Genomic DNA, 20,035 nt, shown 5'->3' on the forward strand with positions numbered 1-20,035 from the left:
CTGTAGGCTACTTGTAAAATAAACTTGGAACAGTTGGAATTTGGCACTACGAGTATTTTTTATTTACAGTCACATCTCTATTCCTTTGTGTTCAAGAAACTGGTATTCAAGTGAGTGAATGTGCTAGATATGACAAAATGTATAAGTTGATATATGAACTCATACATTTGGGAATAAGTAGTAATACATATAAATCAATACATCATAAAATATCTTGTTAATATATTAGCAATATATGCTGCTGATATTTTTAAATATATTGGTAAATATATAAAATGCACATTGGAATATATACATGCATACATTGTGTAATATATGGGAACAATATAAAACGATATATTTACATAATATATTATGTGTTATTTTGATAATACATTGGTAATATACTGATATGTATTTAAAAATATATTACTTAAAATATATCTTATTTAGGAAAATATATGGTAATATATTTTACAATACATGAAAAGCGGCAATAATTGGTATATTTGTCAATATATAGAAAATATATAATTTGATATATTCAGTAATACATTGCAACTACATTATTAAATATATTTTTCAATACATATGAAGATGATACTGTTTTCAAACATGCCTGTGTCAACTCTTCATATCAGTGTAATGTGTAATTACAAGCTGAAAATATTGTCAGAACACTGTTTAATTGACACAAATAATGAAAAACCTACAATGTAAATATATTAGATCTACATACATGGAAAATATATTTCCGTTGCATGCTTGTGCCGACGCACTTCCGCAAATCGGCAGGTTGTATTTACGGTAAATCAAATGACATGAATAGTACAAAAATGTAAAACAGTACTATACTAGAATTTTGCTAAATTCAATACTTTCTGAATCCACTAGAAAATAAAGACCATGCCTTTAAAGATTCAAGGGAAGGGAACATGGCGGCCGTGCCTAGCTGTGTGTGTGTGTGTGTGTGTGTGTGTGTGTGTGTGTGTGTGTGTGTGTGTGTGTGTGTGTGTGCAGCTCAGTCCCCCAGCTGATGACCTGATGCAACACATCTAATTTAACAAAGCATCTGTCCGAACCATCCGGATCCCGACAGGTGTGACAACAGAGTGTGTGAGGGGATTTTTAAGATTTAACAAGCGCAGTGCTGCTGTTCACACACACGACTTCATTCAGGTCCCATTTTAAACTGAATACAAACCTCATGGCTGAAGCCTGATCCTCCTTGTGATTCTGTAAAATTCTAATAATAAATAGTAAATATATCAACATGTATTTGTGCACACAGTTTAAAGCTGCACTGTGTGGTTTTGTGATAGAAATCTGAACCTTTGTAAAGTCAGATATTGTGTTAATATCTTTTGAAAAGATATGTTAAGTTTACGTTTCATTTTATTAGAACCTCTAGGTTAGCAGTCATTTACTGTGATATAGATTTGGTACCGATATCGAGGTACAAAGTTCATCTTCAAATCGGTATCGCAGTCAAAATTTCAATATCAAAACAAAAAAAACAACTCTACTGGATGGTCTGATGTGTTTTTTTAGCATCTAAGTAGGGGCAAAGTGAAAGTCTCTCCTTCACTGCAAACCTGTTCTCATAGTGGCAAAATATTTGAGATCTCAGAAAATTAAAAAAAGTAAATAATGACCGAATTTTTATTTTTGGGTAAACTATTCCTTCACAAAAAATGACTTCCTCTTCCATTATTTTGCGTTCATAATGGGTAAAAGAAACAAAAGAATAGAAAAGAAAAAAAATCCGAAATCAACATATGGGACTTGGAGGTTTCCTTTAAGCTTCTTCCACGCTTTCAATAAAAATTCTGCTAATGTGAATATCTCACTGCCAGAGAGCGGTTTGACTTTATCCGCATCACTTAACCGAAGCAAGTTTTGAGGTTTTGCACAACAATTTAACACGTAAATCACGGACAGTAGCACACAAAATTAAATTCATTCTCAATCTCATGTTCATTTCATTTTGCATTCTTGGCTTTTCTTCCTGAATGATGGACGATCGTGATGCGTCTCTGAACGGTCAGCTGAACGGTTTTTCCACTGTGTGACTCCTCAGGTGTCTCTCTATGTCTTCACCCCATCTAAATCTTTTTTTGCAGATGGAGCAGCTGAACGGTTTCTCCCCTGCATGCAGTCTCATGTGGGTCTGCAGCAGTCCCACACCAAATGTCTCACCACACACTGTGCAGTCAGACGGCTCGTCCCCTGTGTGATTTCTCATGTGTTTCTGCAGAACTTCCTTGCAGCCAAATCGTTTACCACAAAATGTGCAGCCAAATGGTTTCTCTCTTGAATGGCAGCCCATATGGGTTTTCAGAGTTCCCTTTGCACTAAAACTTTTACCACAAACCAAGCAACTGAATGGTTTCTCTCCTGTGTGGAGTCTCATGTGTTTAATCACCGCTCCACTCTGGCTGAATCTTTGACCACAAACTTTGCAGCTAAATGGTTTTTCCATCGTATGACTTCGCATGTGTCTCCCTACATCTCCACTCTGGCTAAATCTTTTTTTGCAGACTGAGCAGCTAAATGGTTTCTCACCTGTGTGGATTCTCATGTGTCTCCGCAAATTTCCCTTGCAGACAAATATTTTACCACAAACTGAGCAGCTTAACTGTTCATCCCCGGTATGAAACCTCTTATGACGTATGACTTCACTGTTTTTCAGTGAGTCTAAACCTGACTGAGGTTCTCTAGTCTCCTTCCATTCATCATCACTGTCTTCAGTCTCAGGTTCAGAAGAGTCTGAAGTCTTGCCATCACTAGTTGGTTGTAAATGACTAGCTGGATCTAAGTTCCTGGCTGGTTCTGATACTCCACAGTCCTCTCCATCAGCTTCTGTTTTCATCTGTTCAGTTGAGCTGCTGGCTAGAGGCTCTGCCTCTCTGTTCTCCTCAGTTTGGCTTTGATGAAGCTGTGAGGACTGAGGTTTCTCTTCATCATCTTCACTCTTCACAGGGACAGGAGTGAACGGGAACTCGGTGATATCGGCCTCCTCCGGCCATTGAAGCCGCTCTCCCTCCTGACTGGTCCAGAGTTCCTCCTGTTCCTCTTTAATGTGTGGGGGCTCTGGGTCCTCCTGGTCCAGACTGGGGCTCCAGTCCTGCTGCTCAGGGGGAACCTCTTCTTCACTGACCAGCAGCTGCTGGACGTCTGGAGGTAAGACTGAAAAACAATAACAGTTAACATGCAATTGGTTTTCTTCAGTACCCAACAGTGTTCAGGATAAGCCTGTTAATTAGGGCTGCATGATGTTGGAACTGCAGTAGTAACAGTATGGGCGGCACAAACCAAATATCCAATCAGAGGTTAAAGAAACCTGTTAACTTTAGCTCATATTCACGCTTCGTTTACCCTGCTCTCTCTTTGTAAAGATATACAGTATAAGATAACAATATCTTCATACATTTCCTCTGGAGAAATAAACAATGCTTTTTTAAAAACAAAAAAACGCATCTATGGAAGTTGTGGGAAGAAGTATAGGGTTTTTTGACATGTTAGACTTTTCTGATATGAATATTACATTCAAAGTAAACTGGGTAAAGAGATGTATTACATCACCTGACTATCTGGTATTTTATTCCACATCATGTTTAAAAAAACTAGGTAGCTTATTATTTGTTCTTTCAGGTAGTTATTGCCCATCAAAGTTGCCCAAATTCTTCCAATTCTCTTAGCATACAAATGATGATTTGTACATGACATCACCTCACCTGGAATAACAAATAATTCCCTCTTCTTACAGAATTGGCACGAACGTGGAATTGACCATGTGAGCGATCTGTTTCATAACACAATATGCTAACATGAAAACACAGAGGATTTGGAGCAGTTGTAAGAGCCATCACTGCTGCTCTTTTTAATGAAAAGTCATTTAAGTCATGGAATAGAACAAAAGCTTGATTATCAATTTAAAGTTGGGAGTCTACAGTCTAGTGTAGTTTAAAGATCTTAAATGTAGAAATAAACAAGTGACAGAGGTATTTCAGGATAAAAAACAAGTCATCCCTAAAGGACAAATCTTCACTGTATTCCTGATGAAGAAGTTGGAGAAGTCCACGTTAAAATGTTACATCACATTCATCCAAACAATGTTCTCATTTCTAAATGAAAAGATCTTCAGGTACACTTTGTAAGAAATATTCAGTTTACGCTGAACTTCAAAGATTTCATTTTTCAACAACAAGAGTTTGGAAGTCAGTGTTAATTTAATGATACTGATGACTAAATTTTACACACACATATTTTTATTATCAAAGGCTTCACCTAAATTCCATGTTTTAAAATGAATTTTGAATTTTCCTCAATTCTGGAAACTACATAGCAACAAAAAAATCTAATTTGAAGTATTTCAACAACATTTTTAACACACATGATGTCATTTTATTTTGTTTTATTTCCTATTTGTTTGCCTTTACGTATATCTTCCATTCTGTTTTGTTTATTGTCTATATTATTTTACCTCTGTACTGCCTTATATTGTCAATTCAGATTTACATTTGTACTTGCACTACTGTTGTAGTACATTTTATATTTTGTCTTTGCAATAAATAATAAATAATGGAGCGGACATTCAATCTGAGTGTTTTACAAACAAATCTACAGCAAACATCTTATTCAGTATTCAGGCTGTTTGTCTGTCAGATATTTTGACCCAGCAGGTCAACAAGGACAACAACTGAGCAATTATGCAATAAGCCACGCTGCCTGTGGAGTTGTCAGTATTAGCTTGAATAAGAGGTTTCCTATAGATTATAGTCTGTGAGATGCTGGGTCCCGCCTGTCAGTCAGAGAAGTGGGCGGGACTAACAGACCAGTTCGCCAATTTTACACACGAGCAAAACTAACCCGAGAAGAATCGGTGCTTTCCGGCAAATACCGAACATGAAACGCACTTCAGCAGGTGAGAGGAGGCGCGAGCTGAGGCCAACAGGCGGAGGATGATTCAGCTTCACTGACTCTCTCCAGCATCACCAGAGGACCGGACGGCTCCGGAGCTTCATGCGGACTAACCTGCTCTTCGCAGCTTAATTTCAGGTTTCAGGACGAGATCCAGCAGCTTGCGGTGGCGGTCCGTCTCCTCTTCATACTCCGTTATAGTTCTTTCCAAAAGCCCAAATATCTCCTCGACGGCCGCCGTCAGCCGCCGCTGGACCGACAGCTTCAGACTCTGCAGCGGAAACATTTTCCACTGGCAGAGTAGAAAACTAAATACTGATGGTTTTCTACTGTGCGACTGAGTTGACGTCGTTACTAAGCTAGCAGCAGCAGTGTCTAGTCAGCTAAAATGTAGAATACCACTTCCGGTTACAGTTTCCAAAATAAAAGCCTTTTTGGCCGTTTTAAGCAAATCAGTGCTCAGAAATGAAATGATTCCTTTAGGGGGATGTGGAGTAAATATGTTGTTTTATGACATCTCAATGTTGTACTTATATACCAGGTGTGTTTTAAGTCCTTTTTGTATTCCATGCACTTTAAAGTCCAATAACCTTGAAACATGAAATCTATTTTTTTGTATATTTATTTCAGTATAAGAATTTAGTTTGACAGAAGAAAACAGCAGTTTGCCATTAACCTTTATTTGAGCCAAAGCGTGACAATGATCGTTTTGTCTCTCTTACATTAACACAAGATGTGTATGAGCCAATGTTGTAGTCGAGTCACTAAACCTCTAGTCCAAGTCGAGTCCCAAGTCCGCACTGTTTGAATCCAAGTCACCAAGTTCATGTCCGAGTCAAGTAATCCATGCAAGAACAAAATCTAAGTCACAATGAAAGCATCATCTTCCTCGATGTGGATCAACATGGGGCAGCATCATTCAAAAGTGTAAATCAATAGGAGATCAATTAGGGAGAGAAACAGTTTTGTTTGATGGGATATTTTGGTACACAAAGTCACGACTAAAGATTTTCTGTTTTCCAGGAAGTAAAAGCAATGAAATCTTGATTTGAAAAATACAATAAGTGAAATTAATTGTTAAATAGGTGTATGGTATGCGGAAAAAAAAGTGAAAAAGTAATTTTTCCTTTCAGTGTTACTTTAAAAAGAAAACATACAAATTTACATTGAACACATTAAAAGCTAGTTCATTAGTTAGAATGGTGACTACATTTCAGTCAATTCTTTTTTTTTTTTATTTGCATTTCAAAAATAGACCAGAAATGAACAAGCAAATTAGAAAATTAGCATAACATAAAGCTATTGTATTTTAACAGTTTAATAGTTGAACAGCACCCCATCAGTGGTTTTGTTGCAAGATAAATGTTCATGTCTTCATGTTGACCTGTAATGTTAACCAACCAGGTACAAATTTATGGTAACACTGAAAAGATGTGTAGCCAATGTCTAATGTGATCGAGTCCCAAGTTCAAGTCGCAATTTGTGCAGGTGCGCTTTTGCATGACGTGTTAAGTCTCAAGTCAGAAGAGGGAAGTGGAGAATTCAGATTATTCACAGATGTGTATGGGTGCAGGGACATTAGAGATACTCTGTGTGCATGTGAACATCCTGAATAAGACCTTAAACAGGATGTGCGTTAATATCTGGGATACTATGTGCATGTAAGCGCAATGATAGACTAGAAGGGTTTGGGTTTCCTCCTGAATGATGGACTATCATGATGTGTCTCTAGTTTATTGTTCTGTTGCTGCTCAACAGCTTCACTTGCTGCTGCTCTCACCAGAACACTTATGGGTGTTGACATGTGCAAGCAAACGAAAACTTTTCCCACAAACATTGCAACTAAATGGTTTTTCTCCTGTGTGGACTCTCGTGTGTTTATTCAGATTTCCCTTTTCGCTAAAACTTTTACCACAAACTGAGCAACTAAATGGTTTCTCTCCAGTATGGACTCTCATGTGTCTGACTAATGCCCCCCTTTCACTGTAACTATTCTTACAAACTGAGCAACTGAAAGGTTTTTCCCCTGTATGAATTCTCATGTGTGAACCTAATGTTCCACTCTGGCTAAATTTTTTACCACAAACTAAGCAACTAAAAGGTTTCTCCCCAGTGTGTTGTCTCATGTGTGTGTGCAAACTTCCCTTTTGCCCAAATTTTTTACCACAAACTGTACAGTCAAATGGTTTCTCCCCGGTGTGACTGGTCATGTGTCTCTGCAGAATTCCTTTGTGCCGAAATGTTTTACCACAAACTGAGCAACTAACGTGTTTCACCCCGGTACGAGATCTCTTATGACGTACATTGTTGTTCATGGTGTCAAAACCTGACTGAGGTTCCTTTGTCGCATTCCAACCATCATCACTGTCTTCAGCCTCAGTTTTAAAACATTGTGAAAAGAGGAACTGGCCATCACTACTTGCTTTTAAAAAACTAGCTAGATCCAAGTCAAGGGCTGGTTGTGATACTCCACAGTCCTCTCCATCAGCTTCTGTTTTCATCTGTTCAGTTGAGCTGCTGGCTAGAGGCTCTGCCTCTCTGTTCTCCTCAGTTTGGCTTTGATGAAGCTGTGAGGACTGAGGTTTCTCTTCATCATCTTCACTCTTCACAGGGACAGGAGTGAACGGGAACTCGGTGACATCGGCCTCCTCCGGCCCTTGAAGCTGCTCTCCCTCCTGACTGGTCCAGATTTCCTCTGGTTCCTCTTTAATGTGTGGAGTCCCAGACTGGACCTCCTGGTCCAGTCTGGGACTCCACACCTGCTGCACAGGGGGAACCTCTTCTTCACAGACAATCAGCTGCTGGACGTCTGGAGATAAGGCTGAAATACAAAGACACAGACATTAAAGAGAACGTCATGCCAAACTTCATGTTAACTAGAAAACCTACCAGCACTTGATTTTCTTTTCTACACATTTTTCTACAAATGTTAAGTATTTTTGAGATAGTTCTAAATATTAAAAAATGATGCTATTAAATAGCTTCAATAGTTTTAGTATGAACTTGAATCTGACAGTTTTAATTAACAAAAGTGTGATTTTATTTTATATTGTGACATTTCATTTAAAAAAAATAAATATGTTTTTTTAGGCTATACTATTAAAGTGAAGAAGAAAAATAAAATTTTCAAACTTAAGAGTCCAAATGTTATCTCTTTTAGGTGGGAAAATGACACAAATAATATGATTACAGTAAAAAAAAAAAAATAAAGTTATTGTAATTTGTATCACATAATAAGCTTTGATTCAACACAGGTATCTGGAAAATGTACCGTTTTGGTCCTGGTATCGAATTCAAGGTACCGGTACCAACAATTTTCAAATGACACCGAGCCCCATTCTCAATGGAGTGAAACTCGTTACGAGGGATGGGACGACAGGCCGGTATCTAAATTCAATATATCGCAATATAAAAATGTGACAAACCGTCTGTTGTCAGGAACATGAATGGTGATATCAGCTCCATGTTATTCTGCTGTCAGGAACATGAATGGTGATATCAGCTCCATGTTATTCTGCTGTCAGGAACATGAATGGTGATATCAGCTCCATGTTATTCTGCTGTCAGGAACATGAATGGTGATATCAGCTCCATGTTATTCTGCTGTAGTAATCACTAATGAGACTCTTGACCATCACAATTTCACAAGCTCTCCATCCAAATTATTATTTTTTTTATTATTATATTATTATTGTCACTTTGTATTGACATTTTTAAATTGTTGTTTACATTCTAGCAGCCAATGGCATCGCTAGAAAGATTTGAGTCTCAGAAATAAACAGAATTCTGCACAGTCAGACTTTGTTGTCATTGAACGTTTATGTATTACATCCCATCATGGTTGTGGCAAACTGTGAACCACATATCACTTATCAAATCGTATCGCATAAAAATACCGTCCCATCCCTGCTAGCAGGAGGAGACGCACCGCGAACAGGAAGTGTCAGCAGTATGGTGACAGTGTAACACAAAATGACAACAATGAAATGAGAAATGTACGTTTGCTACGGTGAGCACAGCGGGAACCTGGTTACTGCACTCTGAGGATAAACGTTTTCTGGATGTTACAAAGGTGAAATATAAGTTGGATCTAGGAGTCATAAGAGTAGAGTCAAGATTACTGGTTTGCATGTTGATTCCTCCAGTCCCAAATGGAAGAGGAGGCCTCTGAGAAATGAACAGCACAGAGGCCGTTATAAAAAACACCACAAAAAGCTCAAAGCACTGTGAGCGTCCAGGCGGCCGGGGCGTTCGGTGCTTCAACCTCAACTTGCGAAAATGCGTGAATGTCAAGTGGCCGAGGCTCCGGGAACTAAAAGGGTTTTAAGTGTTGCAGCAACGCCACCTAGTTTTGGAGAAACTTCATTTAGAAATAGAAAACACTTTGAATCAGGCTCCATCAGGTGGAGAGCAGCTGTTTGTAACCCCAAGGAAGGCAGAGACTGGGATAGCTGTAGATAGCTACAGAATTTATTAAAATTGTCAACTGTCTCTTAAAAACGACAGAATAAATAAAGATAAAAGGTCAAGATAAAGAGACGAAGATAAATAGAGAAAACCCAGTCCCATTCTAGGCCAGAGTTTAGCAGCAACAATAATCCAGCCAGATAACACCCCAAAAGGAAATGATCAAAGTAAACCACATGCAAAACCACACCAACCGAATGAAAACCCCACAAAAATATTAATAAGATAATTGTCTGCCATGTGACATGAACAGATGCTTTCATCCTCCTGCGTAAACATTAACGGCAGTAGAGGTTTGTCTTTGTTTCACAATGGAGATGAAATGTTTGAACATTACAGAAAGTCTATTTTGCCAAGCAGCAGCTTCGGCCTACAGTAGAGCCTCCTCAGCTTATTACAGTCTGTTTCTACTCTGCTGACTAGACACACCAGCAGAGGCCCAGTGGTTCTACTTCAGGTGTGTGTGTGTTTCTCTACTTCAGGTGTGTGTGTTTCTCTACTTCAGGTGTGTGTGTTTCTCTACTTCAGGTTGTGTGTGTTTCTCTACTTCAGGTGTGTGTGTTTCTCTACTTCAGGTGTGTGTGTTTCTCTACTTCAGGTGTGTGTGTTTCTCTACTTCAGGCTGTGTGTGTGTTTCTCTACTTCAGGCTGTGTGTGTTTCTCTACTTCAGGCTGTGTGTGTTTCTCTACTTCAGGTGTGTGTGTGTTTCTCTACTTCAGGTGTGTGTGTTTCTCTACTTCAGGCTGTGTGTGTGTTTCTCTACTTCAGGCTGTGTGTGTGTTTCTCTACTTCAGGCTGTGTGTGTTTCTCTACTTCAGGCTGTGTGTGTGTTTCTCTACTTCAGGTGTGTGTGTGTTTCTCTACTTCAGGTGTGTGTGTGTTTCTCTACTTCAGGCTGTGTGTGTTTCTCTACTTCAGGTTGTGTGTGTGTTTCTCTACTTCAGGTTGTGTGTGTGTTTCTCTACTTCAGGCTGTGTGTGTGTTTCTCTACTTCAGGTGTGTGTGTGTTTCTCTACTTCAGGCTGTGTGTGTTTCTCTACTTCAGGCTGTGTGTGTTTCTCCGTAACGACGATGCCGAGTCAAAAGGTTACGCAAGCTTTCTTAACTCTGCACTGTTGGTATAAAACATCGGCGTGTGTGTTAGGAGATCACTTGAATGTGATTGGTGGTATGCATATTTACTGGTCATTTGCTCTGGAACATGTTGCCTAGCTACCATCCCAAGCAATCCCAGTTGAGTTGCCTAGCTACCAGCCAAATCAGCCCCAGTTGCTTAGCTACCAGTTAAAGCAGCCCCTGTTGCCTAGCTACCAGCCTAAATCAAGGAGTAAATGGGCTCACTTTAGTTTTCTCAGCTGTGAGTCGTCATACTGAACCACCTGTGAGTCTAGTTTTGTCAAAATGACCTGCACTTATATAATGTGAATACCGTGGGACTGTATTCTAAGCAGTAGCATCATACAGTCATAATACAGAGATATGTAAAAACCTTTATTTATATAATGGCATAGGTTCCCCTGTCTAACTGTGACCTGATACTGAAATCTGTTTGTAGGTTTGAGTGAGATCACGTGCTGCTCAGAGTGACGTAACACTCACACACCGCGGACCACTGGTTCACCTCATGTTTAGAAATAAATATGAAATAAATAAAATAGCTACTCACATATCCTATGCATAGATAGATAGATAGATAGATAGATAGATAGATCTATATATTACTATCTAGCTATAACCACACAAACTGCAAAATACAGCGCAACAATAAGAATATAATCGATAATAGAATATATTTAATAGACAAAGGATTATGATTTCCGACACCAGTAGCCGATCCAGTGGGTTGCTAGGTTAGACATGAGTTACCACCTTGGTCGGATGAATAGTCGGCTTCTCATTTCCCACCGCCGGCTTATGATTGGCCAGATCAGTAGCTGGCTTCGGCAAGGATACAGTCTCCGCCGGCTTCTCAATAGTCTTAATTTTGACCCTTTCCCTGCGCACCACAAAGACCACAAAGACCACTCACTAACTGGTCCGGACCACAACCGACCACTAGCTTCAGCGCCCCCTAGTGGCAGCAACCAGCGGTCCGGGTTAGCGACCATGGTCCGAGGACAGACCGCTGAGAGGCCAGAAACTGACTCCATTCCCCAAGAAACTGTAGAATAAAGGACTGAACCTTCAACTTTGACCAAACCCGGTGTGACTCTGAATCACGTTCTTCACTTTGTTTTCACTCATTCGTTATGGTGCCCAGTGCAACACCGTTAGGGTTAGGCGTGTTACTCAGCACATGGTATTGGTGTGCACGGTGTCTCTCGTGCCTCGCTAGTGGCTCTACCATAAGTTCTCATCTTTTTAGTAGAAAACGTTTCAGTTTATCGATCAGGATACTGACTGAGGAGGAAATGTTAGTTTCTGAGCTCCCGAGGGAAGCTAACTGTTAGCTAATGAACAGAAACACGAGACGGACTCTGGCCCTGATCCGGTCCAGTCAGCTGGTTTAAAGGCAGCAGCTTGTAAAATAATGTAAAAGCGGCGATCCGTCACTTTTAGACTAATGGAGAACAGGCTAATGTAGAAAAACCGTGTACAAACCTTCCGTGTCTACCTGGATCTCGGGCTTCAGGTCTCCCAGCAGCCTGCGCTGGCGACCGATCTCTTCTTCGTAGTCCGATATCGTTCTCTCAAACACTCCGATGATCTCCTCGACAGCCAGAGTCAGTCTCTGGCTGACGAAGGCTCTCAGTAGCTGGATTGTGGACATTTTCCGACAAAACGGGGGAAGGCTCCGGTACAGGAGGCGTTATGAAGGCTGAGCTGCCTTTTTCTTTTGTTGGAACCTACAGCCAAGCCGCCCGCTGCGGGTGTGTTGCTAGGCAACACTTCAGCCACTCAACCTGCCGTTAACGCAGGTCTACTTACAAATTATAGGCTGTTAAACAGAGAGCGGCCTGTCCGGCGTGTAGTTATCTCTCTCCTTCCTGTCTTCCTGCCTTCTTGCTGCTCCGCCCGCTTGGTGAACCGTGACAGCCCCGCCCCTCCCCGGAGGACCCCGCCTCCCCGTTTCATAGTTTTTCCAATAAGATATCAAATATTTATTTTGAAAATTCTCTGCCCCCTTCGCCCTTATGGATGTTCATGCAGCGAAGGACAAGGAGGAGACTTTATGGCGTAATTTGATTTCATCAGTTTCAGGGACTTGATTTAGAGTTGAATTATAGTAACACTCGAACCAGTAATCCCTTAAAACACCCTTATATTTACAGTAATTCACCCCTTAATTCCTGCTAAATTAATTAATTAATTAAAATGAATTAAGGGAGTTATTAATGGAGGAGATCCCATCTAAACCCCCTTAAACTCCCCTTGATTTCTGACTCCTTACTTTTTAATTTAATGTAAAATTCAGGGAGACAGGAACTTTCCATTAATAACTCATTAATAACCTGTAAACCTGCACAAAAGACATGAAAAATCCCTCAACTTACTAGAGTCTCTGTGACTCAACCCATGAATAAATCCCTTATAAACCCATGATACTAACCTTACTTTATTAAAGCTGTTATTTTAATGGATAATTAATATTTATGTGATTAGAAATTAAGGACATTTCAGGGATAAGACCAAGGGTAAGACCAAGAGTTGAACCTTGAACTTTGAGCAATAGATCCAATCAATGCGTTTCCAATCGATAGGAGGAAATGCTTTAGCCTATCTCTCAATCGTTTTACTCACTAAAGTGCATTATGATCCGGAAGTAAAGGTATGACGTCACACTCGTGCTCCAGCTACCTTCCACGTTACGAGGCTAGACCAGTTTAATACATCCGTGGGCTGGACAGCACGGTGTGAAAATGTGCGCAGTCCAGCAGCTGAGAGCGTCGGTGAAGCAGCGACTAACTGCGGCTGTTGAAGAGATATTTGGGCTGTTTGAAAGAACGATAGCAGAGTACGAAGAAGAGATTGATCGCCAACGCAGGCTGCTGGAAGATGTTCTGAAGCCTGAGATCCAGATCAACAAAGCAGGTTTGTAGAAGGTTTTTCTACATTATACTTACTGCACTGATCTCAGTAAAGTGACAGATCACCGCTTTTACATTATTTTACAAGCTGCTGCCTTTAAACCAGCTGACTGAACAGGAGGGACAGAGTCCATCTTGTGTTTCTGTTCATTAGCTAACAGCTAACAGTTAGCTTCCCACCACAGCTGGATCAAGCTGGACAGTTAGTCAGATTCATACCGGAGGTTAAGCCATGTGGCTTTCGAAATAAAAGCACGTTTAAATAAATGTATTGGGGTGTACAAAAATGCTCAATTGAGTCATGATAATAAATATTAACTAAAACTACAGCTGTAAAACAGACACTAAAAGGATTATATCGTGCTATCACATCATATTTACCAACCTTGAGAGTCCAGAAATTGGGATTTTCCAAACAGGGTCTGGTGGTCAGAAATTTGAACTAATGATGTAACCACAGAAACAACATTTTTGGTGCAATGTATTTTGTTGACCATTTGGAAACAGTTTTAGTATAAGGACAAGATTGTTTGTGTTATTTTTAACAAATGTCATAAATGGTCAGATTTTTAATTTCGGTCAAAATATGGGAGAAAATCAGGAGAAATGACTCTGTGTGAAAACACTGAGAGGGGATGAAAATCAGGAGTCTCCTGGGAAGGGTTGGCAAGTAAGTATAGCACATGTTTCCTGATGAAAGAAAGCCTATGGACAGGTGAATCAAAGGCTAAAGGAATCATACTTGACGTGACTTAAACACAGAAAATACGAGGAAACTTAGAATGACTTCTAGCATCAGAAGGAAGGCCAGTTAACCCAAAAGGCTCCTAAAGGCTTTAGAATGGAAGCTTCGGTGGCCATTTGTTGCGATGCTGTCATTTCTGCTGTTTACTTTCTGTTCTGGGACAGATGTTAATTCCACAAAAACTGACTTCATTGCATATATGCACACATTGTACACATATCTTCTTAATATTATTAAATGTCAAAGTTCAACAACCCTAATTTATCTGTTTCTAATTTTTTTTTTTTCCCCGTTAGATGTTCCACAGCTGCTGGTCAGTGAAGAAGAGGTTCCCCCTGAGCAGCAGGACTGGAGCCCCAGTCTGGACCAGGAGGACCCAGAGCCCCCACACATTAAAGAGGAACAGGAGGAACTCTGGACCAGTCAGGAGGGAGAGCGGCTTCAAGGGCCGGAGGAGGCCGATATCTCCGAGTTCCCGTTCACTCCTGTCCCTGTGAAGAGTGAAGATGATGAAGAGAAACCTCAGTCCTCACAGCTTCATCAAAGCCAAACTGAGGAGAACAGAGAGGCAGAGCCTCTAGCCAGCAGCTCAACTGAACAGATGAAAACAGAAGCTGATGGAGAGGACTGTGGAGTATCAGAACCAGCCAGGAACTTAGATCCAGCTAGTCATTTACAACCAACTAGTGATGGCAAGACTTCAGACTCTTCTGAACCTGAGACTGAAGACAGTGATGATGATTGGGAACCTCAGTCAGGTTTAGACTCACCGAAAAACGACGAGATCCTTGTAAGTGATAAGAGATGTCATACTGGGGAGAAACATTTTAGTTGCTCAGTTTGTGGTAAAGCGTTTCATCAGAAGGGTAACATGCAGACACACATGAGAACCCATACAGGAGAAAGGCCCTTTAGTTGCACAATGTGTGGTAAAAAATTTATTCAAAAGGGAGATTTGCAGAAACACATAAGACGCCACACAGGAGAAAAACCTTTTAGCTGTTCAGTTTGTGGTAAAAGATTTGGCCGCAAGGAACATCTGCAGGCACACATGACCACTCATACTGGAGAGAAACCATTTAGTTGTTCAGTGTGTGGTAAAGCGTTTCATCAGAAGGGTAACATGCAGACACACATAAGAACCCATACAGGGGAAAGGCCATTTAGTTGCACAGTTTGTGGTAGAACATTTGTTCAAAAGGGAGATTTGCAGAGACACATGAGACGCCACACGGGGGAAAAACCTTTTATCTGTTCAGTTTGTGGTAAAAGATTTAGTGACAGGGGGGTTCTGAAGACACACATCAGAGTTCATACGGGGGAGAAACCATTTAGCTGCTCAGTTTGCGGTAGAAGATTTGTTCAGAGGTGTCATCTGACGTCACACATGAGAGTCCACGTAAAGTTTTAGTGTAAAGGTTAATCTGCAGAGACACATGAGACTCCACACAGGAGAGAGTTGCAGTGTTTGTGGGAGAAGTTTATTCAGCATTCACAGGTCAGAAACCATAAGTGTGTTGGTGAGAGCAGCAGCAGGTGAAGCTGCAGAGCTGCTGGTTGAGCTGAACTGTTCAGCAGTAAACAAAAGTGCCCATTAATTTTCCTATTGACGAATAGAAAACAATCTGTCATGAATAATTAAACATATGAACCCTATAAGAACAGTGTTTTGATCAGGTATGTTTATGCAGTATAATTTACAATAAAGTCCACTGCAAACAAATTTTTCAATTTCAATTTATTGATTAGTAACCCACATGTAATTATAATTAGTAAAGAAAATTTGTTTTTATATGGAAATGTAATTTTTGTCCTGTTTAATTCGAAGTACTCACATGCTAATCAATTTATATTGATTGACTAGTTGCTGAATATGGAACGTTTATACATTTCCTTTATACTCTTTTTATTTTCCTTAAATCAGACTGAATAATTGTATATTATGCCTGTGGTCACATGACAACTCTATAACTGTCCTAGTATACTAGGCACACAAACACAGTTTTGTTTTAGAAAATGTACTTGGGAATACCATGTACAGTTTTCAGTTTACTCTCATTTGTATTAATTCTCTTCACCTCATATTCATATTCATATTTTAAAGTTGTTTTTTTATTTATTTTCCTTACTGGAAGCAACATGTACCTTTGTTTTTGAAAAAGCCTATACAAATAAAGGTTTTGATGATGCTGCTAATTATTGCTATAAAATCTGTGTCTGTGGGGATCTCCAATGCCCACTCTGTAAGAGTGTGTTTCGCTATTTAATCCTCCCTGTAAATGATAATGTATGGCTAGCAACTATACCAACAAAATACATAATATGCCTGTGTTCTAGGAAATAGGCTCACGTGCGCACTGCAGCCATATTTCTAATTATGACCAAGTGCCATAGGCGCCAGTTTTGCCTACCTTTTGGTGTGGGGTCGTAATAGAAGTGCTGGGACCAGGCTTGCAACGCTCCTTTTTAGCTTAATGCAATCATAGATGCAGGTTCCAGAATCCCAGATGTCAAGTTGCCTCACACTGTGGGGAAACCAATCATCCATCATTCCTGTCCCCGTCAACCAATGGTACTGGGTATTGTTTAGGTCAGCAAACATGCAACCCACAGCACACTTGTCTAATGTGGCATGGTCACCCTGGGGTACTTCCAAAGGTCTTCTGATGTGGGCAACTGCTGTAAAAACATTGCATCAGTTAAGGACCCCTGTTACAGCAGATTCAGGTTCAAAATTGGCTATAAAGTTGGCGACTTCTTTCTTCCATACCCATGACAGGCTTTCGTTCAGCCTTCATACTGCACTTCCCAAGGTTGTTCACAAGGTTGTTCTGCTGGGCTCATAACCAAGTAATTTTGCCCTTTACATGGAACTCTTCCCTTCCTCCACAGGCAAGGGTCCAATTTGGAACCTTTACCTGTTATGCAGTCCCGTACCCGCCAAGTCCTTTGTCTTCCCTGCTTGGCTGAGTTCTGGCTCGGACCAACCAGGGGTATCCCCTCTCCTGCCCCTGTTGACTGAGGCGGCAGCTCTGTGGTTGTGTTCTCTGGGCTTCAGGTAGGGGCCGCTTCCTTGGGTATTAGGTTAAGATGTCCCAATACTCCAGTTTTCTGAAGTATTTGACAGCAACCAGCTTCTACTGTGTTCACTGCTAAACCTACTTCAAACCCCCTTTATCTCCATAATGGTAGAGGATTGCCAGGACTATAGTTACCCCCAGCAATACTCCAAGTCTGTCTCATCACAGGGTTTGGGTTACTTCGGTCTTCCATTTTTCCTTTTACTTTGTCCTTCTGGGAGCCTGCAATTAGAATGGTGTCAATTGCCGAATGGCTGCCCGATCCACTAATTTTCTATCTAAATACCATTTGACCTCGAATTTGGGGTTTTCAAAGAGGGTCTCTTCTTAATTCTCTTTCTCTTAAATTGTACTATCAGGACTTTTTGCTTTGCGTATAAACCATCCAATCATTCCAACTTTCTCTGGAATTAAGTATCAGAAGATCATACCATGTAATCCCCTACCCTAATGTTGATATATTTATCTGGATGTTCTCTATGCAAAACCATTGTCTGGTCATGGGACCCAGAGTCGGGCAGGGTAGTTATCCAGCACCCTCACCTGAACTCAAATTCCTAAGGAGCTAAAGTAGTCATAGGCCTGTACTGCATATGCTTCACTGAAATCTTCTAACACTGAGGTCTTATAAGATTTAGTTAGGGTACAGTCAGTCATGTAATGAGTCAGCTGTCCTTTATTGCTGAGATTTCTTTGGTCTCAGCGGGCCGGACCATGGACAAAAATGACTGGGCATATATTGCCAAACAACAGCATTTCAGCAAGTTGGATTGTGTCCTTGTTTTTACCCTAAGGGCGTTCAATTTCCCCTTACCACCCCCACTCCTCATATAGGCAAAACGGATTCCTTTAGGGGTGCTCTCAAGCTGCTAAGTATGACTGGGTTATGTCCAGAAGCAGTATATCGGTGCCCATTTCCAATATATTCCATTAAAGCCACTGGTATGGCATATTTTCGGCAGGTCTCAGAGCCCCACTTGTCAGCATTCACACTACTGCTCCAATGGAGCTGGTGTGCAAAAACTTTCTCATGTTGGAGAAGACCAAGGGTGTGATTGAAAATGTGCTGGTGGTAACACAGGTAATCCAACTAAGGCCTAGAGGGCATGCACGGTGGCAAGGGTGTTCTGGGATAACTTCCTTTGCTCTTGTGGGTTCTCTGCCAAACTTTGCATGGTTTAGGGGCGCAACTTTGAGGGTGCAGTGATCAAGGAGCTGCGCAGAATCACTGGAATCACCAAGACCCACACAAGTCCCTATCAGCCTCAGGGGAATGGTATCACAGAAAGGTTCAACAGAACATTGCTGGACATACTGTATATGTTGGATCCACATCTGAAGCCCCACTGGCATGAGTACATTGATGCCATGACACACACATGTAAGTCAACTGGATACAGCAGATACTTCCTAATGTATGGCATCCCAGAGGACAAGGAACCCTGTGGGTAAAGTGAATATGATCTTCAGGACTGTCTGACACATGCCTATATGTCAAGCCCAATCACATATCCAGACATGAAAAGGAACAGCAAAAGAAACACTGACTGTGAAGCCAAGAGCTGTGTTCAAGCCAGGGAGGAGGACTTCATGGAGGTCTGAGAGTGGTTAATTTCAGAAGGGCCTCAGTTTGTTCAGAGTTCACATATATGCAAAAAATGCTGACTAATCACCCCGAGTTCACTTGAGAGGCTGAAAAGACCATTGTGCCTTTATTGCTCCACCAAGTCACCCTACATAATATCAAGAAACACAACACAGAGACAAATTGGGGTTAACTTGTGGAAGGGGCAACTATTGCTTTGGGACATAAGGACACTCCCAAAATTCAGGTTACATATACAACAAAAATAGGTTTTATGCTGCAAAATTTACATTTGTGAATATATTTTGCTAGTAAGATGGTTGAATTAAGTAGTATTCATTTTCTTTTCCTTTATTGATATGATACAAGCCAAACAATATACTGTATCTTTAGATAGCAGAAGCAAGTGTATCTATCAATGGTGAATTATGACATCACAAAGGTCTTTCCAGTTGGTTATGTGTACAGTCCTGATAAAGATGTAAGTTTCAGTGCAGGCATCACAAAAACAGTGGTTCCCTTCAATATTCTTGTTGTCTCTTAAGGTAGAAGCCAAGAAGCCAAGGCAAATCTCTCCAGACATTTCACATAGATCAAGACTTTGTATTGTAAAAGAGGGTTGAGACACTAGTGTTTCCCATACATAAGGTTTACCTGGGTGGATCGCCCAGGAAGATTTTGTCAAATTCACATGACATTATAGAAAGCTGGCTGTGCAACTGTCATTTCGCAATACACAGACAGAGACACCCCCCCCCCCAAATCATCTTTCAGGAGCATTTTGACAACAGTGGAATAGCAGTGGAATAATAACAGCAAGTTTGTTTTGGGTAAATATTCAGAGTGATTAAGATTACAGTTCAATCCCTCTGGGTTACAAAGGTGAGAGACCAACAAAATTGTTTTTTTGTTGGTCTTGTTGGTATTGTTTTCAAACCATCTGCTAAATAATATTGTCTTATATCTACCTATCACAACAAAATAGTGATTTCACCATTAGCCAGTTCATGACAGCTTGTACATTTGCTTGTACATTTGCTAGGATAGTTAGCATGAGCAGCGATAGCCACCATGGTTGAACAGACAAAGAAACTCCAGCTTAATTAAAACAGAAAATCCAAGAAAAAAGACATCACAGTAGTGGCCACACTGTTTGATTAACAAGTGATCTCTGGGAAATGCAGTGCAGAGACACCATTGCAGTGAGTGCTTAGCACCAAAGATGGA

General features: G+C 40.6%; 3 protein-coding genes across 3 annotated transcripts in view; 1 reads left to right on the top strand and 2 right to left on the bottom strand.

Moving 5' to 3' along the window:
• LOC139921417 (uncharacterized) overlaps positions 1 to 20,035 on the bottom strand; it is a 37,683-nt gene that overhangs the window by 11,050 nt on the left and 6,598 nt on the right. The window lies entirely within an intron of this gene.
• On the bottom strand, positions 2,024 to 12,140 carry LOC139924983 (uncharacterized). The gene is made up of 4 exons (XM_071916223.2): positions 11,972 to 12,140; positions 6,691 to 7,723; positions 2,545 to 2,639; positions 2,024 to 2,376 (listed from the first exon to the last, which is right to left on the bottom strand). The coding sequence occupies exons 1-4, from the start codon at positions 12,138 to 12,140 to the stop codon at positions 2,024 to 2,026; spliced, it is 1,650 nt and encodes a 549-aa protein (XP_071772324.2).
• The window catches only part of LOC139921418 (uncharacterized), a 75,090-nt gene continuing 69,964 nt past the window's right edge, over positions 14,910 to 20,035 (top strand). Inside the window, exon 1 of the mRNA XM_078290504.1 lies at positions 14,910 to 15,547. Within this exon, the coding sequence (XP_078146630.1) occupies positions 15,015 to 15,547 (533 nt within the window). The 5' untranslated portion in view covers positions 14,910 to 15,014. The remainder of the gene's footprint in view (positions 15,548 to 20,035) is intronic.

The sequence above is a fragment of the Centroberyx gerrardi genome, chromosome 19 (genome assembly GCF_048128805.1).
Source record: "Centroberyx gerrardi isolate f3 chromosome 19, fCenGer3.hap1.cur.20231027, whole genome shotgun sequence".
NCBI classification, from domain to species: domain Eukaryota; kingdom Metazoa; phylum Chordata; class Actinopteri; order Beryciformes; family Berycidae; genus Centroberyx; species Centroberyx gerrardi.

Excerpts from the sequence above, each read along its gene's own strand:
- LOC139924983 (XM_071916223.2), bottom strand. The coding sequence starts at position 12,140 with ATGTCCACAATCCAGCTACTGAGAGCCTTCGTCAGCCAGAGACTGACT. Across the intron at positions 7,724-11,971 it reads GATCCAGGTAGACACGGAAG|CCTTATCTCCAGACGTCCAG; the intron begins GTTTGTACACGG and ends TTTGTATTTCAG. Across the intron at positions 2,640-6,690 it reads GCACATGTCAACACCCATAA|GTTTCATACCGGGGATGAAC; the intron begins GTGTTCTGGTGA and ends ACGTCATAAGAG.